Source organism: Leguminivora glycinivorella, chromosome 19 (assembly GCF_023078275.1).
Source record: "Leguminivora glycinivorella isolate SPB_JAAS2020 chromosome 19, LegGlyc_1.1, whole genome shotgun sequence".
Classification (NCBI taxonomy): Eukaryota; Metazoa; Arthropoda; class Insecta; order Lepidoptera; family Tortricidae; genus Leguminivora; species Leguminivora glycinivorella.
The window spans coordinates 13,207,161-13,233,351 of NC_062989.1; the positions used below are offsets into that span (position 1 = coordinate 13,207,161).

The 26,191-nt window shown below is 41.0% G+C and overlaps 1 protein-coding gene across 1 annotated transcript; it reads left to right on the forward strand.

Annotated features, from left to right (window-relative positions):
• LOC125236638 (eukaryotic translation initiation factor 3 subunit A-like) lies at nt 1-26,191 on the forward strand. The gene is made up of 22 exons (XM_048143516.1): nt 1-161; nt 382-610; nt 1,096-1,270; nt 2,232-2,420; nt 6,802-6,906; nt 7,502-7,710; nt 8,964-9,130; nt 9,874-10,011; nt 10,651-10,855; nt 10,985-11,084; nt 11,492-11,721; nt 12,007-12,199; nt 12,973-13,077; nt 14,375-14,504; nt 16,182-16,384; nt 17,051-17,202; nt 18,674-18,903; nt 19,875-19,971; nt 21,218-21,484; nt 21,792-21,882; nt 25,067-25,376; nt 25,711-26,191. The coding sequence occupies exons 1-22, from the start codon at nt 113-115 to the stop codon at nt 25,755-25,757; spliced, it is 3,621 nt and encodes a 1,206-aa protein (XP_047999473.1). The 5' UTR covers nt 1-112; the 3' UTR covers nt 25,758-26,191.

Here is a 26,191-nt window from a genome sequence, read left to right on the forward strand (position 1 = left end):
TGCAGCCTGTCAGGCCGGTGACTTGGAAAGGAATAATTTACGAATTATTCCCTTTTACCAAGACGAAACGTCCCAAAATTGTGTTAATGAAGTGAAAAGTGCAGTGTAAACCATGGCGCGATACGGTCAAAGACCGGAAAATGCCCTCAAACGGGCCAATGGTGAGTTAATGTTTCATGCAATCTTACCACGTTGCACGTTATATCTCTGACCTTTATTTCGTAACAGACCCACCCAATCAGCCAAATCTGCACAATTCGTTATATGCGGGAACTCTAAAAGCAAAATATATATCGTTTTTGCTTGATTAGGGATTTGTTTTGAAATAATTATTAACATAACCAAACTAAAAATGTCTTCCTTCCGCGTCTCGTCTCCCAGAGTTTATGGACCTGAACAAGCCCGCTCGGGCGCTGGACACCTTACAAGAGGTGTTCCGCAACAAGAAATGGGCTTACAACTGGTCGGAGTCGGTGCTGGAACCGATCATGTTCAAGTATCTGGAGCTGTGCGTGGACCTCCGCAAGTCTCACATCGCGAAGGAGGGGCTCTTCCAATACCGGAACATGTTCCAGTCGGTGAACGTTGGGTCTTTGGAGCAAGTCATTAGGTGAGCTACCAGATGGTCATACCTAAAATTAGTATGGTTCTTTTTTTATAATATTTTTCCTGTTTGTATTAGAGTTTTAGACCCTTTGTAAATATGGAATGTATTCAATGAATAATACATGAACTGCACAGGTGAATACTTAAGTGCTATCCAATTTCCCCTATTACATAAATTCAGTTCATTAACAGATAAATCTGTATTCAACACGGCTATTTGTTTACTATTTTTGTGCACAACATAACATTTGTTATGTTGTTTCATAAATGTTTTTGTAATTATTACTCATTCACCAACAATTTTGCTCTTTCTTACTTTATTGCACAGCAGTAAACGTTAATTCATTTATTTAAAATCCAGTAATATCACAAAAAGTACAAAAGCTGCTGCAATGCACAAAGTATTTTACTTCGTTTTCACCATTTGTCTATCTGCAATACATTGCATTGTACTTCAAAACACTTAACACAATAATTGTACATCCCCAGAGGCTATTTACGAATGGCAGAAGAGAGAACGGAGGCCGCCCGGGCCCAATCCACACAAGCGGTCATTGACACAGATGACCTGGACAACCTCGCTACGCCTGAGAGCATCCTGCTGAGTGCTGTGTCCGGGGAGGATGCACAGGACAGATCTGACAGGACTATACTTACTCCATGGGTAGGCATTTGGAAATTATAAATTGTATATGAAATAAAACTATGGAATGTTTGAGTAACTATCGCGGTAACAGAAGAGAATATTATATAAATTGTATAGTTAAGTGGACGAACCAAACTTTACTTGAGACAATCTTATGATTGATTCCTACTAAGGATCCATCCATATTAATCTCTCAATCATTATAAAACATTTCTGAGTTCTAAAATATGAGATAAGATTCTATACTAGAGACAAACATAACATCCCGATGGGGACAGATATTGCTTATCAGTGGCGGGGCGTGAAAATTTTCGTTGGTAAAGCCGGAGGGGTGTTTGGAATTTGTTTTGTATGGACTTCTACAGATACTAGAGAATTTTAGGGAACCCGTTGGGAATCGAGTTGTATCAACGCTCCGCCACTGTTGCTTATAGACTTATCACTTATTGCTTCATGCTGCAAATTTTTGGACTTATCTGCTAGTTATGTTGGTTCTATAAAAATGCCTCTGAAATAAATCCCATTTCTAATAATTCCATTGTTAAGAGATGGTAGGCCTCAGAGGCACAGCAATATGGACTATATAGGCAGAATGCATCATTGTATTGTGTTCTGTGTTTATTGAGTCTGCACAAAATAATGTGTCATTTTATAGACTGCACAAAAGTTGAAAGAAATTGCTTTTGAAAATAACTTCATTTTGGACAATGGTCCAAAAATACTCCATTTCTACTTACAATGAAGTTTATAAAATATAGATTATTGTCATCTACTTGATGCAGAATTATCAGTTTTCAAGTATGTATACAAATACATATTAACACAGATACAATAAATAATTAAATAGTTTTAAAATTACTTTTGTAGATCAAAACAAAGTTGTAGGGGCAAGAGAAGCTTAGAATAGATATAAGAGAAAGTTGTTTCTTGCTTTATTATATATGTCACTGCAACTTCTAATATAAATGTCATTCCCCAGGTGAAATTCCTCTGGGAGTCCTACTGCCAATGCTTGGAGCTGCTCCGCACGAACGCGCATGTGGAGACCCTGTACCACGACATCGCTCGCATGGCGTTCCAGTTCTGCCTGAAGTACTCGCGTAAGACTGAGTTCAGGAAGCTCTGTGACAAGCTGAGGAAGCATTTGGAGGATATCTGCAAGCCCACTGTAAGTTCAGTTCAGTTTTCAGTTTCTTTATTGGTAAAAGTAAAACATTTTACAAGTATATTTATATAGAATTGTTGGCCCTGCAAAGAAGCATAGGCCCTTTACAACCTAGATTCTGTTCTTGAACTATCACCTAAAAGTGTTAGTCTAGAGCCAATTTGGCCACAAGTCGTCTCCTTCACGATTTTCGTCGACATCTCTTCTAAATACCTAAAACAGGTATGGATATGTTCCTCGTTCTCTCCAGATTACGAATTGACCTGTTTTAGTTTAAGGAGGGGGGGACGGGTCGAGAAAAAGGGGGGGAAAGATGGCGACCGACCATCATAGATATTTATTCACATCTCGAGTCCTATGGCACCAATCTGTTCGTGCGATGTGTCATTTGAAAGCTTATTAAACCTACTTTAATTGTTTTTAAATAACTATGCTCATAAAAGTAACCGTTTAGGAAATATTTGAAAATATGTGTTTTTTTATCGCGCATGAATTGCACAAGTACTAGTAAAAAATGCGTCTAACTCAATAAACAATAACTTTACCGCAATTGATGTTATTATAAAATTTTCGCGTCTATTCATGCTCTTTCTAAAAATATAAGTTTCATTGGTATATGATAATATATAACCATATAATTAAGAATTTTGTTTGGCAGGGGTTATCCTCTAGGTCGCATAAACGGGCGCTGACCGTAGTAAAGTATTCAATATTTTTGAGGTCTTATTTTACGGATCCATATGTGAGAGGTATCGTTTGAAAGATAATTAAACCTACTATAATTGTTTACACATAACTATAGTACTAAAGGTAGCTGTTTACATAATATTTGAAAATATGTGTTTTTTATCGAGCATGAATCGCACAAGTACTGGTAAAAAATGCTTTTAAGTCAATAAACAATAACGTTACCGCAATTGATGTTATTATAAAATTTACGCGACTATTCATGAGCTTTCTAAAAATATAAGTTTTATTGGTAAGTGATAATATAACCATTAAATTACGAATTTTGTTTCGTAGTGGTCACTCCGCCGGTCGCATAAAAATGAGCGCTGACCGTAGTAAAGTAATCAATATTTTTAAGTTCTTATTTTACGGATCCATATGTAAGAGGTATCATTTGAAAGCAAATTAAACCTACTATAATTATTTTTGAATAACTATAGTTATAAAGGTAGCTGTTTACAAGATATTTGAAAACATGAGTTTTTTTTTCGAGCACGAGTTGCACATATACAGATAAAAAATGCTTCTAACTTAATAAACCATAACTTTACCGCAATTAATGTTATTATAAAATTTACGCGAAATTTCATGCGCTTTCTAAAAATATATATGATAATATATGACCAAGTAATTACGAATTTGGTTTAGCAGGTGTCACTGCGCCCTGTCACGATATTGGGTGCTGACTGACGTCGCCAAATTTTCTACGTTACTCAGATCCTATTTTACTGATAAATTTGTGAGAGGTATCATTTGAAAGCATATTATGCGTACTATCTTTATTTCTAATATTTCAAGTCGAAACTGTAGAAGTTTACAAAATATTTGATTAGTAATATGTGTATTTTACTGTGCATGAATAGCATTGGCATTGATAAGACACGCTTCTAGCTCAATAAATTATAGTTTTCCGCAATTGAAATAATAACAAAATAAACGGAAAATGTATGACTTACACAAAAAATAAGTTTGGTTTGTATTGCATAAACAATTAATTTGAATTTGTTCAGCTCACCTACTGCGCACCATCATATAAATGGATGTCCACCGTCGTTGCCTTTTTTCATGATTTTTCAGATTTTATTTCACTAATCGTATATTCATAATAAATATAATCTATCACGTATCGAATTTACTTATATACTTAATGGATCAGTAAAATAAAATCTGTAAAATGATGAAGAAATTAAGGCAACGGCGGTGGACATCCGTTTATATGACGATTGACCGTGCGCAGTGGGTATAGTGGACAAATTAACATTAATTGTTTAAGCAAATTTAACAAAACTCATTTTTTGTAAAGGCCATACATTTTGCGGTTCATTTCGTTATTATATCAATTGCGGAAAAATATAATTTATTGAGCTAGAAGCATGTTTCACTCGTATCAGTGCGAATGCTATTCATATACAGTAAAAATACACATATTGTCAAATATTTTGTAAACTTCTACAATTACGACTAAAATTATTAAAAAGTAACGATAGTACGCATAATATGCTTTCAAATGATACCTCTCACAAATTGATCGCTAAAATAGGATCTGAGAAATACATAAAATTAGGCGACGGTTAGCACCTATTTACGTCACGGGGGTGCAGTGACACCTGCTAAACCAAATTCGTAATTACTTGGTTGTATAATATCATACATCAATAAAACTTATATCTTTAGAAAGCATATGAAATGTCCTGTAAATCTTATCATAACATTATTTGCGGTAAAGTTATTGTTTATTGGTCATGCACCAAGATACAATCTTAAAAATTATGAAAACGGCAACGAAAATGGTCATCCATGTATATGACGGTACGCAGTGAGTATGATGGATAAATTAACATTAATTCTTTATGCAATACTGACAAAACTTATTCTTTGAAAAGGTCATACATTTCGCCGTTTATTTTGTTATTAATATCAATTGCGGAAAAAATATAATTCATTGAGCTAGAAGCATGTTTTACTCACATCGGTTCCAATGCATATTTTCAAATATTTTGTTAGCTACTACAGTTACAACTAAAATTATTGAGAACCAATGATAGTACGCATAATATGCTTTCAAAAGTATTCCTGTTAAATAAAATAGGATCTGAAAAATATAGAAAATTTGGTGACGGTCAGCATCCATACGTGGCCGGGCGCTGTGGCCCCTACTTAACCATATTTGTAATTACTTGGTTATATAATATCATACACCAATAAAACTTATGTTATTAGAAAGCACACGAAATTCCGCGTAAATCTTATACTAACATCAATTCCGGAAAGTTGTTGTTTATTGATTAAGAAGCATTTTTTACCAGTAGGTACTTGTGCGACTCATGGTCTATAAAACACATATTTTCAAATATTTTCTAAACAGTTACCTTTATGATTATAGTTATTTATAAAAAAATATAGTAGGTTTAATTAGCTTTGAAACGATACCTCTCGCATATGGATCCGTAAAATAGGACCTCAAAAATATTGAATACTTTACTACGGTCAGCGCCCATTTCTGCGACCGGGCAGAGTGACTCCTGCTAAACCAAATTCGTAATTACATGGTTATATATTATCATATACCAATGAAACTTATATTTTTAGAAAGAGCATGAATAGACGCGAAAATTTTATAATAACATCAATTGCGGTAAAGTTATTGTTTATTGAGTTAGACGCATTTTTTCTAGTACTTGTGCAATTAATGCGCGATAAAAAAACACATATTTTCAAATATTTTGTAAACGGTTACTTTTATGAGTATAGTTGTTTAAAAACAATTAAAGTAGGTTTAATAAGCTTTCAAACGACACCTTGCACGAACAGATTGGTGCCATAGGACTCGAGATGTGAATAAATATCTATGATGGTCGGCCGCCATCTTTCTCCCCCTTTTTCTCAACCCGTCCCCCCCTCCTTAAACTAAAACAGGTCAATTCGTAATCTGGAGATAACGAGGAACACATCCATACCTGTTTTAGGTATTTAGAAGAGATGTCGACGACTTTTTGTAAAAGAGGTCGTTTGGTCCCTGACTATGTATTAGGCTCTTGATGATCTGCGAGTATTACACATCTTCTTCATAGTCTAAAGCTGGTTTTAATCTCACGCGGATTGACAGGGCATGGAGCGATCCGCACGGCCAATTTGTATGAAGTTGACGTTGGCGCCCGCGCTGACCAGTCAGCTTTACTCTAAAACGCTCCCTGAACTTAAGCTTCGAACGGTCGGTCCGCGTGACACTAAAACCAGCCTTAGCATTTTTGCATCCACTGCTTCTTCTTTAGTTAAGGTAGATTCCCTAAGTACATGCAGTTGCATTGCAGCATGCCTCCGAAATAAATCCCATTCGTAATGTTCCCGTTGTTGCGAGATGGTAGGCCTCGGAGGCACATTATACTGTCGGCTAGACGCGACAGGGCGCTGCACTTGCGTTCTGTGTTAATTTATGCCTGCACAAATCAATCGTAAATCAGAGAAAAGAGTCAAGTTGTTATGTATGAAATAATTACTTGAGAAGAGGCTAAGCATTTAATTAAATTTTAATATACAAATGAATATTAAAAATAAATAATTAATTATGTATTTATAAAAACTGGTCTACATTGAATCCTATTCTGTAAACAAATTGGTACTAGTGTACAAAGTCTAAAAATTTACATATTTGCAGGTACAAACTGGCAACGTGAGCATCTCCAAGCCGGAGACGCAGCAACTCAATCTTGAGACTAGATTGTTCCAGCTGGACAGCGCTATTCAGATGGAGCTGTGGCAGGCAAGTTATACTTATTGACTATACTATACAAGAGTTATAAGTGTTATTATTACTTTTTTGTATCTATAGTCACTGTTGTATACAATAGGACTGTCAAGGTGCTCAAAAATATCTGAAACACACACATTTTGACAATAGGAGCCATTAAGCACTGCCGTCTTGTCGTCGGCAACTAGAGTCGCCGGCAACTGTGACTCTCTATGGTTTTAAATTAGTGATTACGCACTTGGTCGCCGGTTGCTCAGGTGACTCGGCGACTCGCCGCGCAGTGGGATTTTGTGAGAGAACTTTGGCTGCTCCAATATGTCTTATAGTGTCTGATAGTTCTAGCCCCAGCTAATTTAGTAACAATTTTTTGCCCAGCAGTGGGACACTAATATAGGCTAATATAAAAAATGTACACATACTAAATAGAACATGTTTTTATAGCTTAGAATCACGTCATTAAGTTATTATAGTCAAAACGGCTCAATAAAGTGTCCAAACATGTCCCAATAGTCTTGCCAGAGAAATATTAAGAACCCTTATTGAACATCATGTTCTAGTAAGTCATTGAAATACGTATAGTAGAATTAATCTTATACATTTTTAACAGGAAGCCTACAAGGCCATTGAAGACATCCACAGCCTCATGAACATGTCCAAGAAGACGCCTGTGGCCAAGACCATGGCCAACTACTACGGCAAGCTCGCCCTGGTCTTCTGGAAGGCCGGCCACTGCCTGTTCCACGCTGCAGCCCTGCTGAAGCTGTTCCAGCTGTCTCGGGAGATGAAGAAGAACATCACCCAGGAGGAGCTGCAGAAGTGAGTACATCTCAAAAGCAGAGGGTAGCTGAGAAAGCAGATCCTTTCAGGCATAAAATACACACGGGCGACGTGGGGCGTGGCTCGGACGCTTGCTCCGCGTTGCTTGAGTGTAATTTAAAAAACGTCTTCTCAGTACATTTTGTATAGGAAGTACATAAGACGCGCCGCCTAGGGGCGCGGTGTCAGCGGAGTGGCGCAGCGTCGCTTGCAGCGTTTTTTAAATTACACTTAGGCACGCAGCGCTGGTGTCCGTTCCGCGTCTTACGACGTGCGTCGCCTGTGTGTAGATAGTAGGGTGGATCAAAAAAACACTTTTTTGGAATTAGCAAACCTAATAGTTATCAATCAATGACCCTTAGTCTATGAAGCCTTTGTGCAAAATTTCAGCTTTTTTATTCAACATCTTCAGCCCCCGCATCAGGTTTGAAATATTGAAAATCTCATACAAACCTGAAAATTCAACTTTCAGATCAAAAAAAAATTTCGGCTGTATTATGTTCAGTATACATTATTGATCCATATTATTACAAGAAACTACCAAAAGTTGCGAAAATAGCGTTAAAAATCGCAAATTTTCGGTATTTTAGCGGCTATTTCGGCAAATGTACTGAAACTAGGCGAACTTTGGCGATTTTTGATGCTATATTCGCAACTTTTGGTAGTTTATTATATTCATATGTATCAATAACATATACTTAACATAATACAACCGAATTTTTTTTTTATCTGAAAGTTGAATTTTCAGGTTTGTATGAGATTTTCAAAATTTCAAACCTAATGCGGGGGCTGAAGATGTTGATTAAAAAAGCTGAAATTTTGCACAAAGGCTTCATAGACAAAGGGTCATTGATTGATAACTATTAGGTTTACTAATTCCAAAAAAGTGTTTTTTTGATCCACCCTAGTAGATAGTACAAAAGTACTTTCATGTTTTTAATAGTCATATGATAGAAATGGTTGAACAACCTGTAACATGTTTTAAATAACCCCCTCGTGGCCGATGGAGGATTGGACGTGGTAGTGCATTGGCAGGACAATTTCTTCTCAAGTTTCATGGTTTCCAGATTTAATTGAAAATCTATGAAGTCTTGAGACTCTTAGAGTTTATACATATCTTCATCATCAGGGTCTAAATCTGTGCTTTGCGGATTTTGGAATTCAGCACGCGTTCTGCTTAATTCAGGCGTTTCTTAAGTAGTTACCCTTGTCATATATCAACAAATATTAAACATAACCTGTTTGTTTACCAGAATGGCGTGCCGCGTGCTCGTCGCCGTACTGTCTGTGCCGCTGCCCTCACTGCACCCGGAGTTCGACCGCTTCGTGGAGACTGACAAGAGCCCCGTTGAGAAGGCTCAGCGCCTGGCTGTGTTGCTCGGTCTTGCTCAACCGCCCACCAGGACCAGCCTGCTTAAAGGTTAATATTGCTGTTTTATAAAGCACTGGTTGCCATATTGTCTGCCGCTGCTATCACTGCACCCGGAGTTCGAGCGCTTCGTGGAGACTGACAAGAGCCCCGTTGAGAAGGCTCAGCGCCTGGCTGTGTTGCTCGGTCTTGCTCAACCACCCACCAGGACCAGCCTGCTTAAAGGTTAATATTGCTGTTTTATAAAGAACTGGTTGCCATATTGTCTGCCGCTGCTATCACTGCACCCGGAGTTCGACCGCTTCGTGGAGACTGACAAGAGCCCCGTTGAGAAGGCTCAGCGCCACATTCGTAACTCGTGTCGATTTAAAACACTCCCTTCGGTCGTGTTTTAATTTATCGCCACTCGTTTCGAACTCCTTTTTTACGCACTTGTATCGTAATGTACTATTATCCAAGGAGGATAGAGTATTAAAGAGAGTTACTGTCAAAGTAAAATGTGTAATCACAGTGCATAGACTGCCATCTCTCGACACAGGCTTAAAACTTTTGAACCTCAGTTTTGACAATTTGGCCCATATTCTTAGCTTGATATGTTTTAAAATGACAAATATTAATATTAGCGCCATCTAGCCGAGCGTACCCTAAAGGTGTATCGCCATCTAGCTCACCGTACCTTTTTCTGTATGGTTTTGGGGTACGTTTTTTTCTTAGACTTTATCTGTCTATACGAAGTTATATAGGTCTTTGTATTATCTTATTTAAGTCATTATCTAATTGTATATTGTTTTCAGATGTGGTCCGTCTCAACGTGGTGGGCCTGGCGTCTCCGCAGCTGCAGCAGCTGTACGCCTGGCTCGAGGTGGAGTTCGACCCTCTGACCATCTGCCACAACGTCAAGGGAGTCATCAAGGCCCTGCAGGAAGAACCCAGTAAGTAACACCAGACTTTAAAATAGATGCTTGATTAACTTTGTAAAAGGTATTTTTTATTATTATTGTGAAATATTTGAAGGTTATTTTTTTTATTTAATAACTGCAGCATCTTCATCTCGTAAAACGTTGAGTCATTGTTTACATGACAAATTGTATAACAAAACGTATCGCCACTCATATTAATAAATTAAAACTTAATCGCATAAAACTTAGGTTTATATTTAATCCGACGTTTCGGACGTGACATTACGTCCGTGGTCATGGGTAGACTGGCTGGGAGTTGTATCAACATCTTCTAGCTATACGAATTTTTCGAACTACCCGCACTTGATTGTCACTTTTACGCTAGGGTTGCCACTTTGCCTGCATACAACACTCACGATATCCAGTGGTATGTGACCGGAAATTTTCTCACGTTTACACTTGCTAATCACCGGAACGTCGAAACGTCGGGTTAAATATAAACGTAAATTTTACGCTATTAAGTCCCGTTTTAATGTAATAATTTAAACGTATCGCATACGATACGTGACATCTTTTCGCGTAGAGGTTGATCCTTACAGTTGATAAACATCGTAACTTGAATTCATTAACAATAATATTTGCTAGATTATAATCATATTTCACTCCCAACAGACTCCCCCCTGGTCCAATACACAAACGCCCTAAACGACGTGGCCCTCGTCCGCCTCGTGCGCCAGGTGGCCCAGTGCTACGCATGCGTGCAGTTCCCGCGCCTGCTGCAGCTGGCTGCCACCGACGACCTGTTCCACCTGGAGCGTCTCCTGGTGGACTGCGTGCGCCACAACGACATGCAGATCCGCGTCGACCACGCCAACAAGTTAGTATTCTAACTTACCTTTGTAGGCTTTGTTTGTAACATATAGAACATCCGTTGTATTTCTACCATTTAGACAATAGTGCTCTAGAACAAAAATGGCGATTATCTAGTAACAATGTTGTTGTTCAGGTGCGTGCACTTCGGCGTGGAGGCCGGTGGCGGTGAGTGGTGCTCCGCCGCTGATGAGGCCTGCGGCGGCGCCATCCTGCAGGCCACACCCGCTGAGGAGGTCCGTAAACAACCTAACCAACTATAGAAGAACCAGTCAATGTTGATAAGATAACCAGAAATCATTCGAGGAATTTTTTAAAACATTAGCTTAAATTCTGTCAGTAACAAGGCCTATCTTAGTTCTTAAAACACCAACATGTGAATAGAAAGTGTCAATTTGTTTGCGACCTAAAGGAAGGTTGTTCTAAATCTGCTGGGAAACAAATATTTTTAGAGAGATACTGAGTGGCCAGTAATAAAACTTGAAGCCTTACATGGACAATACTAACTGAAAATTTCGTAAATCAGGGCCAACAAGTGACTTCATTCGCATTTCATCTATTGAGTGGATGCCTAAAAGAACCACTGTTAATTTTAAAAGCCTCAAGTTTTTATCAGTATTCCTACAACCTTGTAATCTTCCAGGTCCGCGAGCAACTAGTCCGCGCCGCCGAAGTCCTTTCCCGCGCCGTGCAAACCCTGTTCCCCGCTCGCCGGCGAGCCGAGCGCGAGCGAGCGCGCGCGCACATGGTGCAGCACTACCACGAGCACAAGCACGCCGAGCACCAGCGCGTGCTGCAGCGGCACAAGATCATCGAGGAGCGCAAGGAGTACATCGAGCGGCTCAACACCGTGCGCGAGGAGGAGGAGCTTAGGTACAGTGCCGCTACAGAACACGTGCACTAGCACGGGCACGAGCACGCCGAGCACCAGCGCTTTAGTATAACTAGTGCCCACTCCAAATCTTGGGATTCGTCCCAGCGGACCCCAGGCTCTCATGAGACGTGGCAAATGCCGGGATAACGCAAGGACGATGATGATTCTGTATAAAATTGCAATTCTATTATCGTCCCTTCTCTCTTCAAGTTCTTATAATACTGAAACCCAGACATGACGGTGACTTGAGTTAAAAATATAACTAATAACTCTTTATTGTTCAGGCGTCAAGAAGAGCAGCTCCGCATCGCCGCCGCGGCCGAGGCGCGTCGCCAGGAAGCCGAACGCGAGGAACGAGAGAAGCGTCGCCATGCCTCAGAAATGGCCGCCGTGCGCGAGCGACATCTGCGCGAGAGGATCGCTCATATCTCTCAGAGCGATGTTGGCAAACGCGTGCTGTCCAAGCTGGATGAAGAGGTAAACACACACACACACACACACAACATATACACACAGTGAAAGTGAAAGACAAGAAATAATACTCCCTTAGATACGTAGGACTTTCAAGACCGAGCCTTGAGCCCACAGAATAGAAGAAACAAGTTCAACTATTTGTGCTATACAAATAGTTGAACTTGTTTCTTCTATTCTGTGGGCCGAGCATGTCAGATTTTGTACTGAAGTTGTTACTTGCCTGTGATTTTAAATATGTCTCAGGCCCTTGAGTGTTCATAATTTTTGTGTCGTTGCAATTAAATATCACGTAACGAGGCATTTTTTATGTTTTTGTTGACTTAAACTTACAAAAATTGACGCCCGAAAGCTGCAAGCTGCGAATAAAGATGGACAACTCAGTGGATTTTACTGAGTTAATTTGACACGCTAAGTAGCAGCAGTGTAATTAAGTAACTAACTTTGTAAACTGTCACTGGTGTTAATATAAGGAATAAATAAATAAATAAAATGAAATGAAAAAGTCGCTAAAGATCTCACAACCATTGAAGTAGCTCTTGCAATATTGCCTCCGAAATAAATCCCATTAGTAATGTCACCGTTGTTACCTAATGGTAGGCCTCGGAGGAACATCATATTGTCGGCTAGACGCGACAGGGCGCAGTATAAGCGCTCTGTGTTAATTTATGCCTGCACAAATATAAATTATTACTTCATATGTTTGTCAACCCAACTTCTAATTGTAGCAAAAATATATAATTAGTAAAATGTATTAACGATGATACGTTTCAAATCAGGTGCTGAAGAAAATGGACGCCGAAGCCATCGCCCAGCGTGAAGCTGAAGAGTTGATGAAGGAGCGCCGAGAGCTGCAGGCCAGACTCAAGTCTCAAGAGAAGAAGGTAACTACAATTACTACCCTGTTCTAAAAAAGGATGACGGCTACATAAAAAAATATGGCATTTTGTTTAGTCCGTCAGTTAAATCGTCCAAAAATACTGAACACATATTTTTCGCTTTCTTAATTAATGAAAAAATACAAAGATATAGAGCATCAAAGTTCCGGAGTGGGGGCTTGTGACGTCACTTCTAAGTAAAAATTGTACCTAGGCGTGACGTCACGCGAAACTTCAATACACTACCGTCGTCATTTTTCGTTTACGAGATAAAAGAAAAAATAAGTGTCTGAAATTTTTTGATAATCTAACTGACGGACTAATTAGTTTTTTTTAGTCGTCTCGCCTATTACGGTCAATTGTTCAGCACTAACCGGTAACCACTGACGTTTGTATGATGCGCGAATGTGACCGTTAACGCGACGTCAGTTCTACCTTGACGACGAACGTCAGTGGTTAAGGGTTAAAACTCTTCATGGTGCTTAGCCAGGACGACAATTTGCACTAAGATGATGAAAAAATTGTTGTGTTCAGTTCGACAGTTGGCAACGTACATCGCAAAGGATAATGGGTCAATCCGCGGCAAGAGTAACATGAGTCACGATTTTATGGCATGTTCCATTTATTCACGATGCGAGTTCAAGTAATAGTCTATCTCTAAATAAGTGTTACTTTCACTAAATGTCACTGTTTCGTTTTCTTTCAACACCTTATTTGCCAAGAGTGGCATTGAAGCTTTAGTAGTTTCATGTGTTCTGCCTACCCCTTTATGGGATACAGGCGTGATTGTATGTATGTATGTAAGTGTTAATTTCCCGATATATGCATACATCTTTTCATTTGCAGCTGTAGTTCAAATAAACAATCAGTGAAATTGTGACTCACGTTACTTTTTCGTGCATTAACCCTAGTCACCTCTACTAGGCACCTTAGCTTTGTGACCGTCAGTAGTTACTATCAGCATAGATTTAGGACGTGTGTCTTATTGCCTCCGAAATAAATCCCATTAGTAATGTCACCGTTGTTACCTAATGGTAGGCCTCGGAGGCACAGCATATTGTCGGCTAGACGCGACAGGGCGCCGTATAAGCGCTCTGTGTTAATTTACGCTTGCACAATGTTTTTTGCTCAAAATATTGATTGAAATGGAAATGAAAAAATACTGTCTAGCGTGAAACGTAAAAGAAATGGCTCTGTGCTGTGATGGCAGTACAAAAGTTCACCCATTTTCATGTTTGGCACTTATCCAGTCCAGTCTCAGACTTGAATCTACACAGTTTTTTAACCTTTTCTATCGTAATAGGTGGACTACTTCGAGCGGGCCAAACGCCTGGAGGAGATCCCTCTGCTCCAGAAGAGTCTGGAAGAGAAACAAGTCCAGGACAAGGCCTTCTGGGAGCAACAGGAGAAGGAACGCATCCAACAACTTATCGGTAAGTAGGCATTATAATTTCAATATATCTAATTAGCTGATGTAAACTTCATACAACTACTATGATGTATACTTCTTTTTTTTAGGGTTCCGTAGCCAAAATGGCAAAAACGGAACCCTTATAGTTTCGTCATGTCCGTCTGTCCGTCTGTCCGTCTGTCCGTCTGTCACAGCCGATTTACTCGGAAACTATAAGTACTACAGTGATGAAATTTGATGGGAATATGTGTTGTATGAACCGCTACAAAATTATGACACTAAATAGTAAAAAAAAGAATTGGGGGTGGGGCCCCCCATACATGTAACTGAGGGATGAAAATTTTTTTTTCGATGTACATACCCGTGTGGGGTATCAATGGAAAGGTCTTTTAAAATGATATAAAGTTTTCTAAAAAACATTTTTCTTAAAGTGAACGGTTTTTGAGATATCAGCTCTCAAAGTCGTAAAAAGTATGTCCCCCCCCCTCTATTTTTATAACTACGGGGTATAAAATTCTAAAAAAAATAGAGGTGATGCATGCTAATTAACTCTTTCAACGATTTTTGGTTTGATCAAAGTATCTCTTATAGTTTTTGAGATAGGTTGATTTAACCATAATAAGTTTATTATATTTGCTGCTACGGAACCCTTTGTGCGCGAGCCCGACTCGCACTTGGCCGGTTTTTTTATAATCATTTGTTTTGTCTCCACTGTATCTTTTGCTGAGGTGTGCCAATAAAGAGTATTCTATCTATCTATCTATCTATCTATCTACAAGTTTCTATGCAGGAGCTGGGGTCAACTCTTCAAGTCAACACGCGCCATACCATGTTGCGGAATTTCATAAGAACTATTTAACCCCCGACGCAAAAACGACGGAGTGTTATACGTTTGACGTGTCTGTCTGTCTGTCTGTGTGTGTGCCTGTCTATGGCATCGTAGCTCCCGAACGGATCAACCGATTTAGATTTAGTTTTTTTTGTTCGAAAGCTGAGTTAGTCGGGAGTGTTCTTAGCCATGTTTCTTGAAAATCGGTCTACTATGTCGCGGTCGGGGGTTTTTTTAAATTTTAATTTTGTGGTTAGGTTAGGTTAGCCCCATACATGAGCATAACAGCGCCCTCTTGACAATATAGTCATATATTTCTGGTCATGCTTTATGACTATTGGCAATTTTTTGGCACTATAAAATTTCAATTATTACGACTATGTAAAAAATTCCTTTGGTGTTTGGTGTTGGATGTTGTTTTTATACAGCGAATTTTTGTAATAATGTGTTTCTACTTATTTTGGCCTCCGAATTAAATCCCATTGCTAATGTTTTCATTGTTACGCAATGGTAGGCCTCGGAGGCAAAGCATTATGTCGGCTAGACGCGACAGCACGTTTTTTAGCGTTCTGTGTTAATTTTAGCTTGCACATTTTTTTCCTTGACCAACGCAGAATAGCTTATAATACGAATTACTGAAAAATATGCCAGAATATGTCCACGACTCGAATTGCAGATCTTCGGTCTTCCAGTTAGTGATAGACCTTCCTTCTATATTCTGTCAAACAAGTCTGTCAGTAAATAAGAACTAAGAAAACTATAGGTATCCTTTTCTCTAGCACCCTAAAGAAAAGGATGCATATAGTTTTCTCTGTTCTTATTTAGTGACAGACTTGGTTGACAGAGTATAACTTCCCATGTTCTTTACAGAGGCCCGCACTCGCGATGTAGCTACTGCCGAGCGTATGTCCCGCATGCATGTTCATCGCGACGAGTTCATCTCACGCCTGTCTGCTGAGCGCGGCGCCGCTCATCAACAACGTCTTAAGGCCTTCGCTGACAAGCTGGCGGCTGAACGCGCTAAGAGGCGCGCGGAGAGGGCTCAACAGAGGGCCGAACAGCGCCGGCAGGAGGTGAGTTTAACTCTACGGAGGAAACAATTGGTGACAGTCACGAGTTTAGACAGACGAGCGAGGCAACGCGCATCAACAGCGGCCTCGCTATTTGGCTCCTGAGCGCGCTATGAAGCGAGCGGATTGTGCCCAGCATAGGGTTGAGCAGCGTCGGCAGGAGGCTAGTCCTTTTATAACTCTACTAGCTTTTGCCCGCGGCTTCGCTCGCGTTAGAAAGAGCCAAAAAGTAGCCTATGGCACTCCATCCCTTCAAATATCACCACTTAAAAAAATCACGTCAATTCGTCGATCCCTTTTGCCGTGAAAGACGGACAAACAAACAGACGCATACACTTTCCCATTTATAATATTAGTATGGATTAAACAACGTGTTTGAATGCTAGTAGCGTCTCAAGACCCTCGCGGTTAGTTGGTATCTGAGAGCGTCCATGGCGACCCTGTCAGTATAGCAAACACACTACGTGTAACATGTCCATCCAGGTGTCCACTGATTTCGTGGCACCGATACGGCATTATAAATAATTTCATAGCGACAGGGCTACTGTGAAAGCTTCGTGTGTTAACATTTCTTTTAAATATTTCTGGCTTTAATTGTGTTTTTGTTTTAAATTATATGTTTCATTACACTGAAATATTTATTGAACTAAATCAAATTTTTTCTCATAGTGGCTGGCAGAAAAGCGTCGCGCCGAAGAGCGCGCAGCTGAAGAAGCACGCCGCATCAAGGAGGAAGAGGAGCGCAAGGAGCGAGAGGAGAAGGAGAGGAAACTGGCGGAGGAGCAAGCCGCCGCCCGAGAACGCAAGGAGAAGGAGGAGAGGTAACTAACTATGCTTTGGAATATTTTGGTTGTCAGTTTGTTTGATATTATTTTTTTTATTTAAATTTTTTATTGGGGACACCTTACACAGATCAACTTAGCCCCAAACTAAGCAAAGCTTGTGCTATGGGTGCTAAGCGACGATATACATACTTAAATACCTAGTCTAGCCATAAGTTCTGTTACAAATGAAAATAAACATATTTTTAAAATAATGTAATTTATTTACAGGTCAATTCACAAGAGCTGGCACGAATGGAACGAACGAAACTTTGATTGTGTGAGTGACACCTGTATTGGTATACAGTCGTAACTGTCAAGAGCCACCATTTTATTGGTTAATCTGTCACACACATGCATATTTTCATTCAAACATTCGTTCCATTCGTGCCAGCTCTTGTGAATTGACCTGTACCACAAGTAAATGTTTATTTGTAGGTAAGTTAATAAGGTTTCTAAACAATATATTTTTTATTCAAAATGCCCGCCTTTAGCTTTAATACATGCCCTCAAACGATCCGGCCACTCGTCTATAGATTTACGCACTGTCTCCATTGGAAAATTTGCCACTGCTACCTTCAAAGATTTTTTTAGAGACTCGATATTGGTATGGTGTATAGTCTCAAGTATACGCACACAACTCTCGAGAAGCTAAAGAGATAGTTGGAAGGGTTCAGCGAGGTCATCATCCAGCTTACGTCATGGTTTGGTGGGGTGTGTCGTATCAAGGCGTCTCTGAGATCCATTTTTGCGAAAAAGGAGTAAAAATTTCAGCTAAAGTGTATCAGGATACGGTTTTAGAAACAGTAGTTAAACCACTCAACGATACAATGTTTAAAAATGTGCACTGGACCTTTCAACAGGACTCAGCCCCGGGTCATAAAGCTCGCACCACCCAGATTTGGCTGCAAAGGAATGTTCTGGACTTCATCAAGGCAGATGATTGGCCCTCTTCTAGTCCCGACTTAAATCCCCTGGACTATAAATTGTGGTCAGTGTTAGAGGACATGGTCTGCTCTAAACGCCATACCAATATCGATTCTCTAAAAAAATCTTTGAAGGTAGCAGTGGCAAATTTTCCAATGGAGACAGTGCGTAAATCTATAGACGAGTGGCCGGATCGTTTGAGGGCATGTATTATAGCTAAAGGCGGGCATTTTGAATAAAAAATATATTGTTTAGAAACCTTATTAACTTACCTACAAATAAACATTTACTTGTGGTAAATAAATTACAGTATTTTAAAAATATGTTTATTTTCATTTGTAACAGAACTTATGGCTAGACTAGGTAGATAGTAAAGTATGTATTTACTTTATATACATAGAAAACGTCCATGACTCGGGAACAAATATCTGTGCTCATCACACAAATAAATGCCCTTACCGGGATTCGAACCCGGGACCGCGGCTTAGCAGGCATTTCGCATTTCGTAATCTATATAGCAATGAAACGTATTTATTTTTCCCAGGGAGCACCAAGAGTACCTAGCCCGCGTGGAAGCCAAGGCGCGCGCCAAGGAGGCCGAGGTGCAGCGCCGCCTCGAGGAGCAGCGCGCCGCCGCCGCCGCCTCCTCCTCCTCCTGGCGCCGCGGAGACCCCGTGCCGCGGGACAGGGACGGGAAACCGGAGGACAAGGACAGCGCCTGGAGGAGCAAGGGAGACGCCAAGGACGACAAGAAGGCTGAGCCGTGGCGACCGGGTTAGTGCACTCACTGTTATAAGGCGGGGCGTCCGCGCCGCGTGATGCCGACGCGATGACTGTTCAAACAGGGCGCGCGCGGATCACGACGGCCTCGCGCTCTCAACACGCCCTCATCGCGAACGCGACGCGGGCGCGGCGCAATGCGGGCGTCTACACCATGCGCCCGCGGAGGGTCGCTTATTCCTTGAATGTGTGAGTGAGCGCGGCGCAGCGTGCCGCGTGGACACAAGGGGCTGCGCGGCGCGGAGCGCGACAGAAGCCGGGCGCGATGCCGGCGGGACGCAGTCTGTTTGACGTCGCTAACCTGTTAGCACATGCTACGGTCGCGATGCGCGACCGCGGCGCTGCGTCGCGCCCTGTGTTTGGCCAAGCCTTTATAGTTCCTGAGGTATCGCCCCGGGGGACAGGTAACTAACTAGAGGATAAGGAAAGTGCACGGAGGACCAAGGAAGACAGTAAAGATTAGAAGGAGGCTGAAACGTAGAGACCGGGTGAGCTTTGTCTGTGTGATAAAATAACACCACAGTGTTGTACAATCCTTCAGGGACAGTGCGATACCATTATCTATTATCCGCATCCATTTAATTTATTTCTAATAGAAACATTGACGGGATCCTTGACGAATTTCACTTGGTACGAATCTTTAAAATTTATCATCACAAAGTTAGGAAAATTGCGTTACTATCAAATAGCTAGGTCCACTCAGGGCGAGTCACTTCACGAGGCATTGGCTCTCAAATGTTCAGTGTAAACCTGCCTCGCCCAAGGCAGGTTACTCGTCCAAGCAAAACATACCTGCCTGCCTGCCGAAGCACGTCTACACTCAACGTTTGCCGCTTGAGCACATGGCTTCGCTTTGTGTAGACCCGGCTAATTTTCATTATTCTTATTTTTTATAACGCTTTTGTAGTTTCCTAAACCCTGACCAAGTGAATGTAAAACATTCTAAGTGTCGATATTTGTTCCAGCACGCGTGCGCGAAGGCGGCCCTCGCGACGAGCGACCACGCTCTCCCGAGCGGCGTCGCGATGAACGCCCACCACCAGCCAGGGACGACAGAGACAGGTAACAATCTTATTTTTAAAGTACACTTTCGTTACACAATATTAGATAACCTACTCTTGGCAAAATAGTACATTACATCAGAGGCCGGGAAAATGAGGATTTCCGGCCGGATAGGGATACGAGGCCGGGAATCCGTTTTCACGCCGAGGCATGTATAGTGATTTTCTCAAACATACAATGAAATAAAAAAAAATGCTCTAAAGGACAATATTTTATAAAAAAAAGTTACTTTGCAGGCCTAGGCCTAAAAAATAATATGAAATCCCTTTACAGTCCTCTCGAGTTGTTGCGCCCAAAAAGCGATACTTCCCAGCCCATTTTAAGGAACGTAAAGAAAATATTTCATTGCATGTTTGAGAAAAAAATCTTACTGTTAACATATTTATGGTGGAAAGGAAAAGCAAGGCGCGTAGGGCGCCTCGTAAGACTGTGAGTGGCACTGCGGATCCGGTTAATTCTGGTCTTCGGGTCGCCACACCAAGTAAGCCGCTCTACGTGTCTCGCCTGCATTACTCCGCCGTGGCCGACGAAGTGGTGGAGTACGTTCGCCGGAAGACTGGCTTCACGCTGAGGGTGCAGCAGCTGCAGTCGCGCCGCTACGTGCACTTCAGCTCGTTTGTTGTGCGCGTGCCGCGGCCGCTGCAGGACACCATCGCGAGTGCAGACTTCTGGCCGAAGGGTGTAGTCTTTCGACGGTTCCGGGGCAACCTGCCGAATTGTACGCCCGGACAGACGACGCAACGAAGCCTCGACGTTACGTTGTCACCTAAATCTAGATGACGTTTCTTACTTTTATGTGTTTATTTTTTTTGCTCTTATGTATTTTTAGTTACTCAGTGCTTTGGTTTTTACTGTCATACTGTGTAACATATTTGAAATAAAAATAAAAATAAAAAAAATAAAAAATAAATATCCATTGTAGATAGTTGAAGGGATTTAGAGTGACATAGTCATAGACTACTTTTTGTCTCTTTCCAACCCCTCACTTTCCTAAAATGGGGGGGTAGAAGTTTGTATGGAGCACTCTGCAATTTTTGAATTTAATGCGAGCAAAGCCGCGGTCAAAAGCTAGTAAATTATATTATTTATGACTAGAATGCCTCCACAACGCTATTTTGTAAAGCTACTCCTGTCTTATAATTTTCCAAATATCCGACCATACGAAACACTGTTAACTCTCTGGTTAACTTGCGTGCCCGTCAAATAATATATGTTTCCATCCTCACACTGTCTTTTTCTTCCACAGACGCGACGAGCGCGGTCCCCCGCGCGACGAGCGTGGTCCCCCGCGCGACGAGCGTGGTCCCCCGCGCGATGAGCGTGGTCCCCCGCGCGATGAGCGTGGTCCCCCGCGCGACGAGCGTGGTCCCCCGCGCGACGAGCGTGGTCCCCCGCGCGACGAAGGCGCGTGGCGTTCAGCTCGCGACACCCGTGACGCCAGGGACCCGCGTGACGCACGGGACACTCGCGACTCGAGGGACTCCAGAGACGCTAGGGAACCGGAGCGAGACAGGTAAGATTAATCTTCCAGCTGAGTGTGGTCTCCGCGATGAAGGCGCTTGGCGTTCAACTGCTCAGAACCGCGGGACAGCCGTGACGCCTTACTCCTTTCCTCTCGCTTTTTATCGAACGCTTCGAGCGACACCAAAATTGTTTGACTCGAGGTACTCAACTCTGTATACAGTGTATACTTTTTCTGCGTAATGGATCATATAGCATTGCCTCTTATTGCTGACCAGATATTATTCGTGGTGGGATTCTTACTGAAGCTCGTTTAAGTGACTAGTCGTGTGTGTGCTAATACAGTTTGTTTATCGCAGACCTCGCTACGGTGGACGCTCCAGCGGCCCCGGCGCCGACGGCGGCGGCAGCTGGCGCCGTGGACCCGCCGACCCACCTCCGGCACCTTCCGTAAGTTTTATACACTATACAAAAACGTCACAAACACATTGAACTTGCTTTCAGCGTCAATTAATTAAATAAAAAAGATAATAATAATTTTAAAAATGGAAACGTCCTTTATGAGGAGCGTGACGTGGACGTCATAACGATCATGGTTAAGGTGGCTCGCCTAGGTTACCCGAAGCTCAGGCTGCGTTAGATGGCGTTAGTCTGCAAATTACCAGTCTTATTTTTTTTGTGGAGTCGTACAGTCATTTATATACTTTCAATTATGCTTCGCGAACATTTAATATTAAAATTGACGTATTACAACAAACATTCAACTTCTCATTGTAACGTTAATCCCCTTAATGTAAATAAATTTACTATTTTACACTATTTTTAAGTACCACTCACACATACAAACAGTGTTTTTGTATTCCTTCTAGTCGATAATTTCACGCGGCGACAGCTTGTTTAAATAGCCTTGCGGTAAATACGTGCCATCGCATGATTTGCATGGAAGTACTGGGTTCGAATCCAGGACTTTTTCTCTTTTTTTTTAATACTACGTCGGTGGCAAACAAGCATACGGTCCGCCTGATGGAAAGCGGTCACCGTAACCTATGGACGCCTGCAACTCGAAGAGTGTCGCTTGCGCGTTGCCGCCCCATTAGAAACTTGTACACTCCCCTTTGCTGCGTATGCACAGCAAAAAGGAGTGTACAAGTTCAAAGGAGGGTTTGGGTTGCCGACGACTCAAAGGACAATAGACGGAACACATTAGTTCCGTAAGTCCTCCCGTCGTCAGCACCCCGCACCCTCGTTGAGCTCTGGCAGCCTTACTCACCGGCAGGAACACAACACTATGTGACACTATTTTTTGTTCGTCGAACTCAGAATTTCTAACATAATTATCCTAATCTGATATTTTAAAAAAAATTTTTTTCTAAACTACGATCCGAATGATTTTTTTTTCTAATTGTTTATTTTTGATGGAGCAAGGGTATTCAAATCGCTTTTGAAATCTTAAATTAGTAAATGAAAATGCAATAGTTAACTGAGTAACGTAATGCTTTAAAAACTCAAGTGGACTTTTTTTATCTAAGGAGTGATTTCGATAAAATATTATATTTAGCGAGGGTATTAAAAGTTGTGTTTTATATCTCAACTTAATAAATAGAAAATCAAAATGACAATAAAAAAATCAATATGTTCTCTAAGACAAAATTGATACCTTCGGCTCTCCATTCTTGCTCAGTCAATAAAAAAAACGAAATTTATATCCAAAAAAATACAAAAAGTTTATATAATCCTGGGAATCGAACGCACCTTCACGGCGTGACAGACGATTGTTCCCCAACGACGCCATTACATAACACGCTGTTACCGACGAAATTGGGCTATACATATATAATTATTTAAATATAAATAATAATGTCAAATCCATACTAATATTACAAATGGGAAAGGGTGTGTGTCTGTTTGTTTGTCCGTCTTTCACGGCAAAACCGGAGCGACGAATTGACGTGATTATTTAAGGGGATTTAGTTGAAGGGATGGAGAGTGACATAGGCTACTTTTTGTCTCTTTCTTACGCGAGCGAAGCCGCGGTCAAAAGCTAGTTTATTATAAATGGGAAAAGCTGGTTACTCTACAATCTGAAGTGGAAGAATTCGTTGTTTCACCAAAGATAATTTGTGTTTGTTTGTTTGTCCGTCTTTCACGGCCAAACGGAGCGACGGATTGACATGTTTTTTTTTTAAGTGGAGATAGTTGAAGGGATGGAGAGTGACATATGCTACTTTTGTCTCTTTCTAACGCAAGCGAAGCCGCGGGCTAAAGCTAGTACAGCACGGGAAGCATGGTCGCGCGATAGACGATAAAATATCAGGCCGTCCCTGTCGCACTATTAGTAAGTGCGATTATAGGGACGGCCAGATGTTTTATCATTTATCGCGCGACCATAATTGCCTGCCTGGACCAGATTATATTGATGATAATTATTATTTGTAACCATTTAGTTAATATTGTCTTCAGTTACCGCGATAGTTACTCATGAAATAAAAACTATGAAAACGGATTAAATCGTGTATAATGAATTTACAATTTATCCCGACGTTTCGAACACTACAGCGTTCGTGGTCTCTGAGCTCAGCGGGTGACTGAGGAAAAATTACAATGTGCAAAAGCTACCCACATACCTACATACATATTCATATATATAACTATTTAGTTGTTGAAGAAAAACATTCACACAACAATAACATAGGTCAACTAGCTCAGTAAATGTAAGGAAGTCAGCACATTACTAATACTAATACTATGCCACACTATGACCTATGTACCTGACCTGACGTGTAATATTTTATTTTATCAACAAAGACATAATAAAGATTGTAATGTATTTTTGTATGAAAATAAAAAATAGGAAAGAAATATAGTAAGAGTCTTTTTTAATAGAATATTTATTCTATTAAAAAATAAAAATAAAACTTAATAAATCCAAAAAAAGTTCAAATTATTAAAAAAGAGCCCGGAATCGAACTCGAGATCTCCTGTTTCATAGTCAATGCATTTGACCGAGACGCCATTTCGATTTACACTAGCAGTGTCGAAATACACGATATGTATCTTTATTGACAAAATGCGTCATTATTTCTGAGTCTGCTTGAGTTAAGTAAACCAATATCTTTAAATAATTACTTGTCAAGAGCCAAGTGTCACTGATGACAATGTCAACTAAAAATGCGCGAAATATGACGACTCTGTGTCTGTACACAAAATTTGGCACACACATTTTCGTAAAATTAATAAAAAATTCACATGGATTTGTCCATGATTTCTGTATGAAACAATGTATTTCGTTCAATACTGCGACGATGGATAATGTATAGTAGATGTATGCGCATATTTTTATTTAGTTGTGGTGTGCGGTGACTAAATAAATGGTAGATGTTTTTTGTATGGAAAGCGAGCCACCTTAACTATCACATTTGTATGTCAGTGGCTAAATAAGATGAAAATTGTACATCGTAGACGATTTAAATGAAGAATATTTTTGAATTTCAATATAGGTTATGACTTATGGTTACCGTATTCGAAGCATATGAATTTCTGAGTGCTGCAGCTACATGTCTCGATATTAAGTCCTTCTCGAGTCAATTCATTAAACGGTCGACGCGCAAAGTTTTAACGCTTCCTTTTTTTACAGGAACGCTCATCAGCCTGGCGCACCAAAGACGTGCCGCCCCGCGACGACCGTTATCGTGACGCTCCGCGCGGCGATCGCGACGGGCCCCGCGACCGCGACGGTCCCCGCGACGGTTACCGCGGTGGTGACCGCGGCGGAGACCGCTACCCGCCGCGTCGCGACGACGGCCCGCGACGCGACGAGCGGGACGGACCGAGACGAGACGACCGTGACGGGCCGAGGCGTGACGACCGCGATGGACCGCGGCGTGACGACCGCGACCACCGTGATGACAGGGATAGACGCCCGCCGCAGCGCCGTGAGGAGAAACGTGAGTACACTTTAACTGAAATGTCTCTATTGATTCTTAAATTAAGTTGTACATAAAATTGAAATGAACGATACAGACTATTAACAAAACAGTGTATTTATTTAAAAATAAAAACAAACAAGCTTGATATTCAAAAGTAAGTGTTTGTCTACTTTTTTGTTCCTTCTGCCACAGAAAACTAAACTAACAGACTTATCATACTGCATAAAACCTCTAAAAAGAGCCCCATTCTATTACAATTTCAATATTTAAACAAATTCGAATTCTGTTAGTTCAGTTGTCTGTGCTGTTGTCTCCACTCAACCACCATATTGACTATTTCTCTCTGTTCCAGCCCGCGACCCCGACGGTGATGACTGGCAGCCCGTCACACGACGCTAAGCGCACACAGTATCACCAGAGACCACTTCATTACAAATACCATCTTGTGTACGGTACTAGGTTGATTATTGTATACCAGTGACCTATTTCACCACAGTGACATTGACACTGACAATTCTGTGCCTGGACTTCCGGTTCGAGCGCCATCTTAGTGGTCTCGTTGATAATTCCTTTTTTTCTCATTAATATTGTTTAAGTGTAATATCGATAGCTTATTATGCAGTAAACTAATGAGAAACTGTTGAAGAATTAATCTCGAAGCGCGTTTAGCCACATTTTTCGTCGTCAACAGCTGGTAGTCTACGTGCTCTTGTAAAATCTAGCTATCAATTTACAAGTTCGAAATAATCACCGTACACTGTCGTACTTACCGTAACAAAACCATTAATACTTTTAACCGACTTCAAAAAAAGGAGGAGGTTCTCAATTCGACT